This window comes from Hylobates moloch, unplaced genomic scaffold, assembly GCF_009828535.3.
Source record: "Hylobates moloch isolate HMO894 unplaced genomic scaffold, HMol_V3 SCAFFOLD_13, whole genome shotgun sequence".
Classification (NCBI taxonomy): domain Eukaryota; kingdom Metazoa; phylum Chordata; class Mammalia; order Primates; family Hylobatidae; genus Hylobates; species Hylobates moloch.
Genome location: NW_026652288.1, coordinates 31778349 through 31791322, shown reverse-complemented (window position 1 = coordinate 31791322; position 12974 = coordinate 31778349). Strand labels below are relative to the sequence as shown.

General features: G+C 44.6%; 1 protein-coding gene across 6 annotated transcripts in view; it reads right to left on the bottom strand.

The window, feature by feature from the left end:
• SPAST (spastin) overlaps positions 1-12174 on the bottom strand; it is an 89275-nt gene extending 77101 nt beyond the window's left edge. For 4 of the 6 annotated variants that reach the window (XM_032172628.2, XM_032172630.2, XM_032172629.2 and 1 more), the window contains exon 1: positions 11487-12174. In XM_032172628.2, the coding sequence (XP_032028519.1) occupies positions 11487-11901 (415 nt within the window). In that variant the 5' untranslated portion in view covers positions 11902-12174. The remainder of the gene's footprint in view (positions 1-11486) is intronic. The other 2 variants (XM_032172632.2, XM_032753185.2) reach the window with 1 other exon arrangement.
• Between the last annotated feature and the right edge of the window lie 800 nt (positions 12175-12974).

Here is a 12974-nt window from a genome sequence, read left to right as displayed (position 1 = left end):
TTTGCATATTTTTTTCTCTGATGAATACTTATGTTTATATAAGTACAAAAAGTTGAGAAACTGATTAGTAATCATTTCCCTTATGGTAAGGTTAAGGAAGATTTTCACGTTCTATACTTCTGCACTATTTTACTTCATTTTTTAGAGACAGGGTCTCACTCTGTCACCCAAGCTGGAGTGCAGTGCCATCATCATAGCTCATTGTAGCCTTGAAATTCTGGGCTCAAGCAATCCTTCCACTTCAGCCTTCTGAGTAGCTGGGACTAGAAACATGCACCACTACACTGGGCTAATATTTTTTAATTGTTTGTAGAAATGGGGCCAGGCACAGTGGCTCACACCTGTAATCCTAGCACTTTGGGAGGCTGAGGAGGGTAGATCACTTGAGGTTAGGCGTTCGAGACCAGATTGGCCAGCTTGGCCAGAAACCCCATCTCTACCAAAAAATACAAAAATTAGCCAGGCATGGTGGCACACGCCTGTAATCCCAAGCTACTTGGGAGGCTGAGGCACGAGAATCGCTTGAACCTGGGAGGCAGAGGTTGCAGTGAAAAAGAAATGGGGTCTTGCATACCCAGGCTAGTCTCGAACTCCTGGCCTCAAGTGATCTTCCTGCCTCAACTTCCAAAAGTGCTGGGATTACAGGTGTGAGCCACTGCACCTGGACTGCATTATTTTTTAGTATGTTACTGTAGAAACAACAGAAATGCTGATATTCATCTTTAAATAGAGATAAGAGATATGCCTAACAGATTAACTTGCAAATTATCTACAGCATATTTTCTTTCAAATATTAGTGAGACCCAGATTGCCACAAGAAGGGTGTGGTGATGTGCACCTGTAATTCTAGCTAGTTGGGAGGCTGAGGCAGGAGAGTCGCTTGAATCTGGGAGGCAGAGGTTGCAGTGAGCCGAGATTGCCCCACTGTACTCCAGCCTGGGTGACAGAGCCAGACTCTATTTAAAAAAAAAAAAAAAAACACCTGAGAAAGAGAAAAGCAGCTTATTACATCTAGGAGTTGGCCTACTACTATCAGCTAAACCTTGGTATTTGACCTGGCACTTACAGAATATCAGCATGAACTAAGGCCACTCTGTGACCACAGTGGAACAAGACCACTCTACAATTATGTCTAAACACAGACAAAACATGAACACTGAACATTGTCTAAACCATGAAATACCAAACATTCCCCTTTTCCAGCTAATGAGTGATCTTTGCTTTTTAACCACTACAGCTTTAGACCTCACTCTAGTCTTTTCTTCTAGATAGGTTTTATAATATTTATTCATAGAATTCTTCCCAGCTCCTGGTAGCATCCAAATCAGAGCAAAACCCTGCTTCCTTAAACCCTCCTTAAAATCACCAAATAAACGAGCCCAAATCCTGTAATATCTTTCTAACACCCTTTTACTAGGACGTACCATGATTATTACATATGTGTGTTCTCCCTGGCTACGGTGAGTAATAAACCCCACTTGCTCAACCATAGATAGGTTTGTTCCTGGAGATCGTTGACTGGAGGGCATTGACAAAGCCCACTTATGAAGTTAATTCTCTCCCTCTGCAGAAGAGCAGAAAAGTTATGTAAGTAAGTACAGCAAGTCTACAGAATATCTATACAGCTGTAAAACATTTAATAACCTCTAAGAAAATCACAGATTTTGACATTTTTCTTTCCTCATTAACCAGAATGAGCTACTGAGATGTGACTGTGTTCAAAGATGTTTTATTGTATATGATGCCTAAGATCAGCGATTGTTAATAATTCACAAACAAGAGGAAAAAAAAGGCTATGTCAGCATATTAACAGCTTCACTGGCTTTGCAGGACTATTATAGGTCAAGACTGAAGAAAACTGGCCAGGCACGGTGGCTCATGCCTGTAATCCCCGCACTTTGAGGGGTGAGGTGGGAGGATCGCTTGAGCTCAGGAGTTCAAGACCAGCCTGGGCAATACAGCAAGACCCTGTCTCTATCTTACTTTAAAAAAATTAAAAAAAAAAAAAAAAAGAGTGAAGAAAACTAATATAGAAGAGTAGACAATCTATACTTTGCCAGACATCAAAAACCCAACTACTACTGGGTGGAACAGAGAGAGTAAGACAGCAGAAAAGAGGCAGGAAGGGTTAGGAAACATCCTTCTTCAATAATTCAATATCCAGCCAGGTGCAGTGGCTCACGCCTGTAATCCTAACACTTTGAGAGGCCAAGGCAGGTAGATCCCTTGAGGCCAGGAGTTTGAGACCAACCTGGCCAACATAGCGAAACCCTATCACTACTAAAAAAATAAAATGATTCAATATCCATTTACTAACTATCCTTAATTGTCATCAGGAAAACTAACAATAATATTAGGAATCCAGTTTAACAAGGTTTAACTGTATTCAACATTAGGAAACATACAACAACAACAAACCAGCTAAAAAAAGAACAAGGGATAAAGTCCTTAACAGCGGCTGCTTTTTTTGTGTCTTTGGTGCAGATGCCAGTAAATATTCTTGAGAAAAAATGTGAAATGTTTATTGCATATGTAATCAAAAGCAATATTATCTTTTGGAAAAGTATGGTATCATCTGAATGTCCATTTATCAGATTTATTCCTTAATCAGGGAAACTTTAAAGTAGAATCATTAGGCCCAAAGAAAGTAAGTCTGAAATTAATCTTTTCAAAGTGGTAGGTATAGAGGTTTTCAGCAGTATAAGAAAATTACCAAATCTGACACTTCTGATTTCTACCCTCCATCCTCATCTTCTGAAAACAGATATGGACAGCTATTTTATACATGAGTTTTAAATAAAGTACAATATTGAATTATACAGAATTATGAAATATGATAATTTTCATTAACTTTTTATAAACCGGTAAGAAAAAACAAAACTCTAAGATCCCCAACTGACTCATGGACCCTCCCCTTGCCAAGGGCATTCCAAAGTTAACCTAAAAAACTAGTTCAGGCCATGATGAGAAGTGGGGGTTGGACATGACTCATTATACCCTCTTCCCTTTGGAATTCAGGGACAACTGATCAGCATTAACATTAAAACAGAGATATTAAGATGTTTTGTAGCAATAAGATGCCAAATTCCCAGCCTGACTCTACTACAGCATCACATGTCAGATAGCAGGCCATGAAAGAAATTGAAGTATTCTGAGGCCGGGCACGGTGGCTCACACCTGTAATCCCAGCACTCTGGGAGGCCGAAGCAGGTGGATCACGAGGTCAAGAGATCGAGACCATCCTGGCCAACATGGTGAAACCCTGTCTCTACTAAAAATACAAAAAAATAGCCGGGCGTGGTGGTGGGCACCTGCAGTCCCAGCTACTCGGGAGGCTGAGGCAGGAGAACAGTGTGAACCCAGGAGGCAGAGCTTGCAGTGAGCCGAGATCACACCACTACACTCCAGCCTGGGCAACAGAGCGAGACTCTGTCTCAAAAAAAAAAAAAAAAAGAAATTGAAGTATTTTACCCTAAATTATATTTCTTTGACATATTCTAAAATGGCCCTGCAAAGCTGTCTCTTGTGGGGAAAATTTACATTCTGTAGAGAATCCTTTCCCTTTCCAAGTCTTTCACCAGAACCAGGAGAAAATTAACTAAGAGTCTGCCACCTTTTAAAGTCTCATAAGAAACATTTACAATGTATTCTCTCTGAAGCCTGCTACCTGGAGGCTTCATCTGTATAATAAAAACCTTGGTATCTACAACTTATTATTTTAACCCAGACACTCCCTTCTATGGATTCCAGGACTTTAGATAAGCTCTTTTGACCAACTGCCAATCAGAAAATCTTTCAATCTGCCTATGACCTGGAAGCCTCCCCAACTTCTAGTTTTCCTGCCTTTCCAGATGGAACCAATGTACATCTTACATGTTTAACTGACGTCTTATGTCTCCCTAAAGTGTATAAAATCAAGCTATAGCCTGACCACCTTGGACAGGTGTTCTTAGTATCTACTAGGGCTGTGTCATGGGCCACTGGTCACTCATATTTGGCTCAGAATAAATCTCTTCAAATATTTTACAGAGTTTGACTCTTTTCATTGACGAAGTTATTTTAAACACACACATGCACACATACACAGCTTAAAACTATGAATAGAAAAATAGTTTACCTAGACAATTTCTGTCTTCAATGCCTGACCCTTTAGCCCTTTAAAACTATGAATAAATAGAAAAAGATTTTATTTAGACAATTTCTGTCTTCGATGCCTGATCCTTTAGCCCTACAATATCCTGAGAAACTTGATCTCTCATTCATGTAACATACTAGGCCTTTTCTGTTTAGTCCTACGTACTTGAGAAATCAAACCACACCTAGACAACCTCCACCATTGTGTTACCCAGGAGATTTCAGGCTCATCTACCCACAGGAGCCATGCAGAACATGTTATGTTCTAGTTAATCCAAAGAACCATTATTACTACCTTCTCTTTTCCTCCAAGTATTCCAAGGAGCTCATTACCAGCATTACAACATAAAAACCTGTAGTATAAAGTACAATATTTTGAGTCTATTCACTTAAATTCTATTTTTGGCTCTGCTATGAGTCTACTCTTTAAATTTCAGCTTCTCCTTATATAAAATAGCTATCACAGGTTTTCAGTCTTCCAAGGAAGTTCAACAATTAAAGAAAATATTTACCAACTTAGTCAACATGGCAAGATCACCATCTCTACAAAAAATTAAAAAATTAGCCAAGCATGGTGGTATGTCTGTAGACCCAGCTACTAGGGAGGCTGAGGTGGGTGGATCGACTGAGCCTGGGAGGCTGAAGCTGCAGTGAGCTAAGATCGTGTCACTGCACTCCAGCCTGAACAACAGAGAGGCCCTGTCTCAAAATGTGTATGTACATATATATATACATGTACACATATTTGTTAATCACATAACAAATGTTTTAACACAACTCACTGGAGAGGAAGTAAATATTTCTCAAATATCATCTAAAATGCAGAGCTGTACAAATTAACTGGCTTCCAATAAATATTTGCTTTAATAAATAGACCTCACATATCCTTTTATTAAGTCAATAGAATTTGCTGTGCTATTTCTCTCTTTTGAAATAGTTTGGTTTCAGATAAATTAAGGCCTTTATGAAAATTCAGTGTCAAATTTGAGTATGGGTTGGGTGCAGTGGGTCTACCTGTAATCCCAGCACTTTGGGATGCTGAGGCAGGCGGATCACTTCAGGTCAGGAGTTCGAGATCAGCCTGACCAACATGGTGAAACCCTGTCTCTCCTAAAAATACAAAAATATTAGCCAGGCGTAGTGGTGCGCGCCTGTAGTACCAGCTACTCAGGAGACTGAGGCAGGAGAATCACTTGAACCCGGGAAGTGGAGGTTACAGTGAGCCGAGATTGCAGCACTGCACTCCAGCGTGGGCGACAAAGCAAGACCCCGTTTCAAAAAAAAAAAAAAATTTTTTTGAGTATGCCATAAGAATAAAATTCAGAATAAACATAGTCACCATATAAACCACATTTATACAAGATTTCATGGTGGGGCGCGGTGGCTCACACCTGTAATCCCAGCACTTTGGGAGGCCGAGGCGGGCGGATCACGAGGTCAGGAGATCGAGACCATCCTGACTAACACGGTGAAACCCCGTCTCTACTAAAAATACAACAAAAATTAGCCGGGCGTGGTGGCAGGCGCCTGTAGTCCCAGCTACACAGGAGGCTGAGGCAGGAGAATGGCGTAAACCCGGGAGGTGGAGCTTGCAGTGAGCCAAGATCGCACCACTGCACTCCAGCCTGGGCGACAGAGCAAGACTCCATCTCAAAAAAAAAAAAAAAAAAAGATTTCATTAAAAAGATTTAATTTGGCATTTAACATTTCAAGGTACGAAATGTTTCAATTAATTAACACTACTACATTTGACACCATTTCACTGAATCAAATAAATTGGTTTTCAGTTAAATTAGAAGATAAATCGGCCAGGCGCGGTGACTCACACCTGTAATCCCAACACTTTGGGAGGCCGAGGTGGGCAGATCACAAGGTCAGGAGATCGAGACCGTCCTGGCTAACACGGTGAAACCCCGTCCCTAGTAAAAAATACAAAAAAAATTAGCTGGGCGTGATGGCGGGCGCCTGTAGTCCCAGCTACTCAGGAGGCTGAGGCAGGAGAATGGCGTGAACCCAGGAGGTGGAGCTTGCAATGAGCTGAGATCTCGCCACTGCACTCCAGCCTGGGTGACAGAGCGAGACTCCGTCTCAAAAAAGAAAAAAAAAAAAAAGATAAGTCATGTTGCCAAGGGAATGGCAGTGCATGATATTACCAGCTCCTTAGTAGTTAACCACAGAGTTAGGAAACCTTTGAAGAGACTGCCTATTCAACTCGTTTCTATTTGATCATATAGATTTTGAAGCAGTGAGAAAAAGGAAGAATTAAATTCTCTTGGAACTAAGGTTTGTGTTGTCAAGGACGGCCAAGAGGCAGACTTCAAAAGTGCACTCTCTTTCAACCACTAGATTAAGGCTAAAGTACAAAAATATTCAATCTCCTAAAGAAAAAATTTAAGATAGAAAAGAACCATAACAATATAAACTTTTTTTTTGTTTTTTTTTTTTTGAGAGATGTAGTCTTGCTCTGTCGCCCAGGCTGGAGAGAAGTGACGTGATCTTGGCCCACTGCAATCTCCACCTCTGGGGTTCAAGCAATTGTCCTTCCTCAGCATCCCAAGTACCTGGGACTACAGGCGTGCACCACTATGCCCAGCTAATTTTTGTATTTTTAGTAGAGACGGGGTTTCACTAATATGTTGGCCAGGCTGGTCACAAACTTCTGACCACAAGTGATCCGCCTGCCTCGGCCTCCCAAAGTGCTGGGATTACAGGCATGGGCCACTGCACCCGGCTTGAGCCACCACGCCCAGCCTTTTTTTTTTTTTTTTTTGATGGAGTCTCACTCTTCTCACCCAGGCAGGAGTGCAATGGTGAGATCTCAGCTCACTGCAACCTCCACCTCCTGGGTTCAAGCGATTCTCCTGCCTCACCCTCCTGAGTAGTTGGGCTTACACACACCCGCCACCACATCCAGCTAAAGTTTTACTTCATTTTTAAAGGAAAATGAATCTGTAAGTAATCTGTTTCAGTCTGAACTAATTTAATTTGGCATATTATGGCATCAGTTGTTGAACTAAAATCAAACTAAAGACCTGTCAGGCTGGGCACGGTGGCTCACACCTGTAATCCTAGCAGTTTGTGAGGCCAAGGTGAGCAGATCACTTGAGGCCAGGAGTTCAAGAACAGCCTGGCCAACATGGTGAAATGCCGTCTCTACTAAAAATACAAAAATTGGCCGGGTGTGGGGTGGCACATGCCTGTAATCCCAGTTACTGGGGAGGCTGAGGCAGGAGAATCGCTTGAACCTGGGAGGTGGAGGTTGTAGTGAGCTGAGATTGCGCCGCCATTGCACTCCAGCCTGGGTGAAGAAGCAAAACTCTGTCTCAAAAAAAAAAAAAAAAAAAAAAAAGCTGTCAACAGCCCATTCTGATGTCCACATTAGAAATCAAAATATGTGCCGGGCGCAGTGGCTCACACCTGTAATCCCAGCACTTTGGGAGGCCGAGGCGTGCGGATCACAAGGTCAGGAGATCGAGACCATCCTGGCTAACACGGTGAAACCCTGTGTCCACTAAAAATACAAAAAATTAGCTGGGCCTGGTGGCGGGCGCCTGTAGTCCCAGCTACTCAGGAAGCTGAGGCAGGAGAATGGCGTGAACCCGGGAGGCGGAGCTAGCAGTGAGCCGAGATCGCGCCACTGCACTCTAGCCTGGGTGACAAAGCAAGACTCTGTCTCAAAAAAAAAAAAAGAAATCAAAATATGAAGAAAGAGTTGTGAACAGAAACATTATTAGTAGAAAGAGTATGAAATATGCATTACACAGATCACTGAGAATATTGTTGAAATTTCTCCAGCCTGGCCAATAGAACAAGACCCTATCTCTAGCAAAAAAAAAAAAAAAAAAAGGAGGATCACTTGAGCCTAGGAAAGAGCCTTGAGGCTGCAGTGAGCTATGATCACATTCCACTCCAGCTTGGGTGAGAGAGTGAAACACTGTCTCTAAAATAAATTAAATAATTATTTTTATATATTTAATATATCCAACTGAAAAAAATGTTTAGGAGGATTTAAGTATAATAGATATATTCATATATGTGATACTCAAAGAATTAAGTCACCAGCCTGAGACCTGAGGTCTGAATTCTATTTCTTCCACTTATTCCTCACATGGAACTGCTATTTCTTCAAATCTAAGAGCTCAGGGTCTTTTATTTTTCATGCTTAGGTTTTCCTTAATTTCTCCTTTTATCCTACCTCCCAACTCCCATCAACCCAAGTGTTAACTAAAATTTCCTTGTGGTCGGGCACAGCAGCTCACACCTGTAATCCCAGCACTTTGGGAGGCCAAGGAGGGCGGTTCACTTGAGGTCAGCAGTTCGAAACCAGCCTGGCCAACATGGTGGAACCCCGTCTCTACTAAAAATACAAAAATTAGCTCGGCGTGGTGGTGTACACCTGTAATCCTAGCTGCTCGGGAGGCTGAGGCAGGAGAATCGCTTGAATCCGGGAGGCAGAAGTTGCAGTGAGCCAAGATCATACCACTGCACTCCAGCCTGGGCAACTGAGCGAGACGCCGTCTCAAAAATAAATAGATAAATAAAACTTCCTTGCATGTTCTGACTTTCTCTTCCTAAATAAAACAATTAAAACAGTTTTTTCTGGTTTTTTTTGTTTTTTGAGACAGGGTCTCACTCCTGTCACCCAGTTCGGAGTGCAGTTGCACGATCTTGGCTCATTGCAGCCTGAACAACCTGAGCTCAAGTGATCCTCCTACCTCGGCCCCCCAAGTAGCTGGGACTACAGACATGTGCCACTGTGCCTAGCTAATTTTTGTATTTTTCACAGAGACAGGGTTTCACTATGTTGCCCAGGCTGGTCTCAAACTCCTGGCTCAAGCGATCCACCCACCTCGGCCTCCCAAAGTGCTGGAATTACAGGCGTGAGCCACCGTGCCCAGCAAAAAATGATCTACTTTTCTTTTTCAAGACAGAGTCTTGCTCTGCCGCCCAGGCTGGAGTGTAATGACATGATCTCGGCTCACTGCAACCTCCACCTTCCAGGTTCAAGCAATTCTCCTGCCTCAGCCTCCCGAGTAGCTGGGACTACAGGCATGTGTCACCACGCCCGGCTAATTTTTGTATTCTTAGTACAGACAGGATTTCACCTTGTTGGCCAGGATGGTCTCAAACTCTTGATCTCATGATCCACCTGCCTCGGCCTCCCAAAGTGTTGGGATTACAGGCGTGAGCCACTGTGACCGGCCCAAAAAATGATCTACTCTTAAACCTGCTCCTCTATTCTAAAACTTTGCAACCGTTTTCATTCTCCCGAAGGGATCCTGGATGTCCTTAAGAGGTGATAAAGAATGGAGCTTGCTGGGCGGGCGCAGTGGCTGACACCTGTAATTCAAGCACTTGGAAGGTTGAGGCAGGCAGATCACCTGAGGTCAGGAGTTTGTGACCAGTCTGGCCAACATGGTGAAACACCGTCTCTACTAAAAATGCAAAAAATTAGCCAGCCGTGGTAGGGCGCACCTGTGGTTCCAGCTACTCGGGAGACTGAGGCAGGAGAATCGCCTGCGTCTGGGAGGCAGAGGTTGCAGTAAGCTGGTATCACGCCACTGCACTCCAGTCTGGGTGTCAGAGGGAGACTCCGTCTCAAAAAAAAAAAAAAAAAAACAATGGAGCAGTTAACAAAAAATTTCCTTCTACAAACACATAGTATTCTTAAATGTTAACTCCCTCCTTGACCTCTCTTAACCATCACTCTTTCCTTACTGTCCAAAACAACGAATACCTGCCTCTTTCCTTATATCCTACTTCCCACTCCCAGGCCCCACAAAGGAAATAGGTTTCAACAAGATTGAAATTCTAGAACAGTTTTTGGAGTTGGTAGTAGAGAGAGACACTATGAATGAAGTGCAGATTGCTCCTGTTTTCACTAATGGACAATGCAAGTAAGTATCTAATTGAGGTGTGGTAGAAAAGTAGGTGTTTTTAGCAGAGGGAGAAGCAAGATCTCAGCCTACTGGAAGTAAGGATAAAAGGGGAAAACTGTAAAAGTTAGACTTCTCCTAATTTCACTTATTTTCCATAAAAAATATTTCATTATTAGCATAGGTTTGGAATGACCTGCTTTACCTTTTGAGCCTCATTTTCTTCTCTAAAATGCTGATACCAATAATACCTTCATCTCACAGAGTTATTGTGAGGATTAAATAACACTTTTCATGGTCTGGGATGGTTGCTATTTTTTTTAAAAAAGAAAAAAGATAACACATGCAAAGCTAATAGCACAATGCCTGGCACATATAATAAAAAATGTTAGCTTAAGGCCAAGCGCGGTGGCTCATGCCTGTAATACCAGCACTTTGGGAGGCCGAGGCGAGCCAATCACGAGGTCAGGAGATGCAGACCATCCTGGCCAACATGGTGAAATCCCGACTCTACTAAAAACACAAAAATTTGCCGGGCGTGGTGGTGAGTGCCTGTAATCCCACCTACTCGGGAGGCTGAGGCAGGAGAATCGCTTGAACCAGGGAGTCGGAGGTTGCAGTGAGCCGAGATTGCACCATTGCACTCCAGCCCGGGCAACAGGGCGAGACTCCGTCTCAAAAAAAAAAAAAAAAAAAAAAGTTAGCTTAAAAGAAACCCGAAAGATGAAGTATCCTTGCTTTCATTCAGAAACATACACAGTTGTTTTAGGTTTTATTGTAAAGTGGTATGTTTAAGTTTATGCAATTCATTCATCAAACATTTCAACTTGGAAATTAAAGGCTACTTTGGAATACTGCTTTAATTAAAATCAAAGCAACCGGGGGAAAAGTTTTATGCTAAATATAACTTCATTGAAAAAGTATTCAGGAATCGTTGTACTGATAAAATGATTATCTTGATTAAAATGATGCAAATTCAACTGCAGTCATATGCAGCTATTTCTTTCAAAATTGTCACCATTTGTTCTTTTTTTCTGACACTACAGTACTCTGCTTTCATTAAAAGCCAGTAATAAGGCACTGCTTCTTCAATATCAAAACCTTTTGGAAACCTTGGTTCAGAGGAAGCTGCACACTCTTCACAGTGCTAGAAAGGATCGGTGTGGTCACTCTAGGACAAATGTCACTGTCATCAACACGTCTGGGTGTCTCACAGTGACTTGGGTCATGCAGAAGTGTGGGGGAAGGCTGGTGTCTGAAACAAAGTCGACAGCTAGGGTGCCCAGAAAGGGGAGAGGCTTTGAGAATACTAGAAGATGAGGCTCTGACCTACGGGAAAGCAGTCTCCCGGGGCATACCAATTCCGGGGGTGCACCATCCCCTCCCGCAGGAAAAGGACGCAGGTGTTGCCCTCCCCCGGCGACCCCACCGCCTTCTTCCCGGCGCCGCCGCCCCCTCCCCCAGCCCCCTAGTTACCTTTCTCATCCTCATCGATGCGCAGGGCAATGGAGATGTACTCGAAGGCCTGTTTGTGGAAGACTCGGACGCGCTCGGCCTCGCCGCCCGGCACCGGCGCCGGGGCCGAGGCCGAGGCCGGTGCTGGCGCGGCCCCGGAGCTCCTCTTGGCTGCCATGAGGGCGCGGGAGAAGCGCTGGCAGAGCCACACGAAGAGGAGCCCCAGGTGGAAGGCGACCAAACGCAGCAGCGCGAAGCCTACAAACAGCGGGTAGGAGAAATAGTACAGGTTCCGCTTATGCGGCGACTCGGGCGGAGGGGCCGGCCCGGCGGCGGGAGGGGCGGGGGCCAGGCAAGGGGGCGGAGGCCTGGGAGGCACCGGGTTGCTGGCGCCACCGGAGCCTTTCTTCTTCCCTCGTCCACCCGGAGAATTCATTCACAGCTCTCACTGCCGCCGCCGCCATAACCCGCCTCCCGCTGACCGACGGGAACCAAGCGACGGCGGCAGCCACTGCTACGGCGGGGGCCACAGACCCCCGTGTGCCCGCCGGTCTCAGGAGCTCCGCACCGCCGCACGCTGCCCGCCGGCCCCGCCCCTTTCTCCTTCCTCGGCCAGGAGCACAACCCCTTCTCCTGCAGTCGGTGGCTCCGGCCCCTCCCTTCCTGCCGCTGCCCTCTCCGCCGCCTGGTGGCTCCCAACGGCGGCCGCGCACGCGCACGTCTTCCCGTATTTTTCTCCGGCGCGCGCGCGCTCGGCGCGTCTTTGTTGACCGGGGCTCCTGTACGCGTGTGCGGCGCCCGCCTCTCAGCCTTCCCCCCTCAACTACAGTTCCCAATGTGCAGTTCGGCTCACGTCGGCAGCCCTGGAGAGCTCCTGCCAGGAAGCCTTGATAATCGATCCACGGAAGGGAGAATTGCGGCTTGGGGTCGCTCTGCTGGTTCGCTAGGCTCTTGTGTCAGTGTCATCGTTTTCTTAGATTTCTTTCATCTTTTTCTGCCAGGCGACCTAAGTCTTCTCCGAAGGATAATTGGCCCATCTCAGAAGCAATGGATATCAATCTGGGAATTAAATTAGCCAGACGTGGGGGCGCGCGCCTGTAGTCCCAGCTAGTTGGAAGGCTGAGGCCGGAGAATTGCTTGAACTCTGGAGGCAGAGGCTGCAAGTGAGCTGAGATCGCGCCACTGCACTCCAGCCTGGGCGACAGAGCGAGACTCCGTCTCCAGAAAAAATAAAATAAAAATTTAAAATCTGGGAATTATTTGAGAGGAAAGCAATTGTGAAGATAGAAACTTCAGGTCACTGCAAACAACAGCAGCAAAAATGTTAGCTCAGTGTGATGAGATCAACGAACCCAAGGGTTTAACTAAATTAGTGCATATTTAGATGTCTAATATGAAAGATAATTTATTTTAATAAGGGAAATCTTAGGTTTTGCATAGTAACCATCCCATAGTTTACTGAAGAATCTACACTTTTTTTTTTTTTAATCTACTCAGCATCCCTTCCTT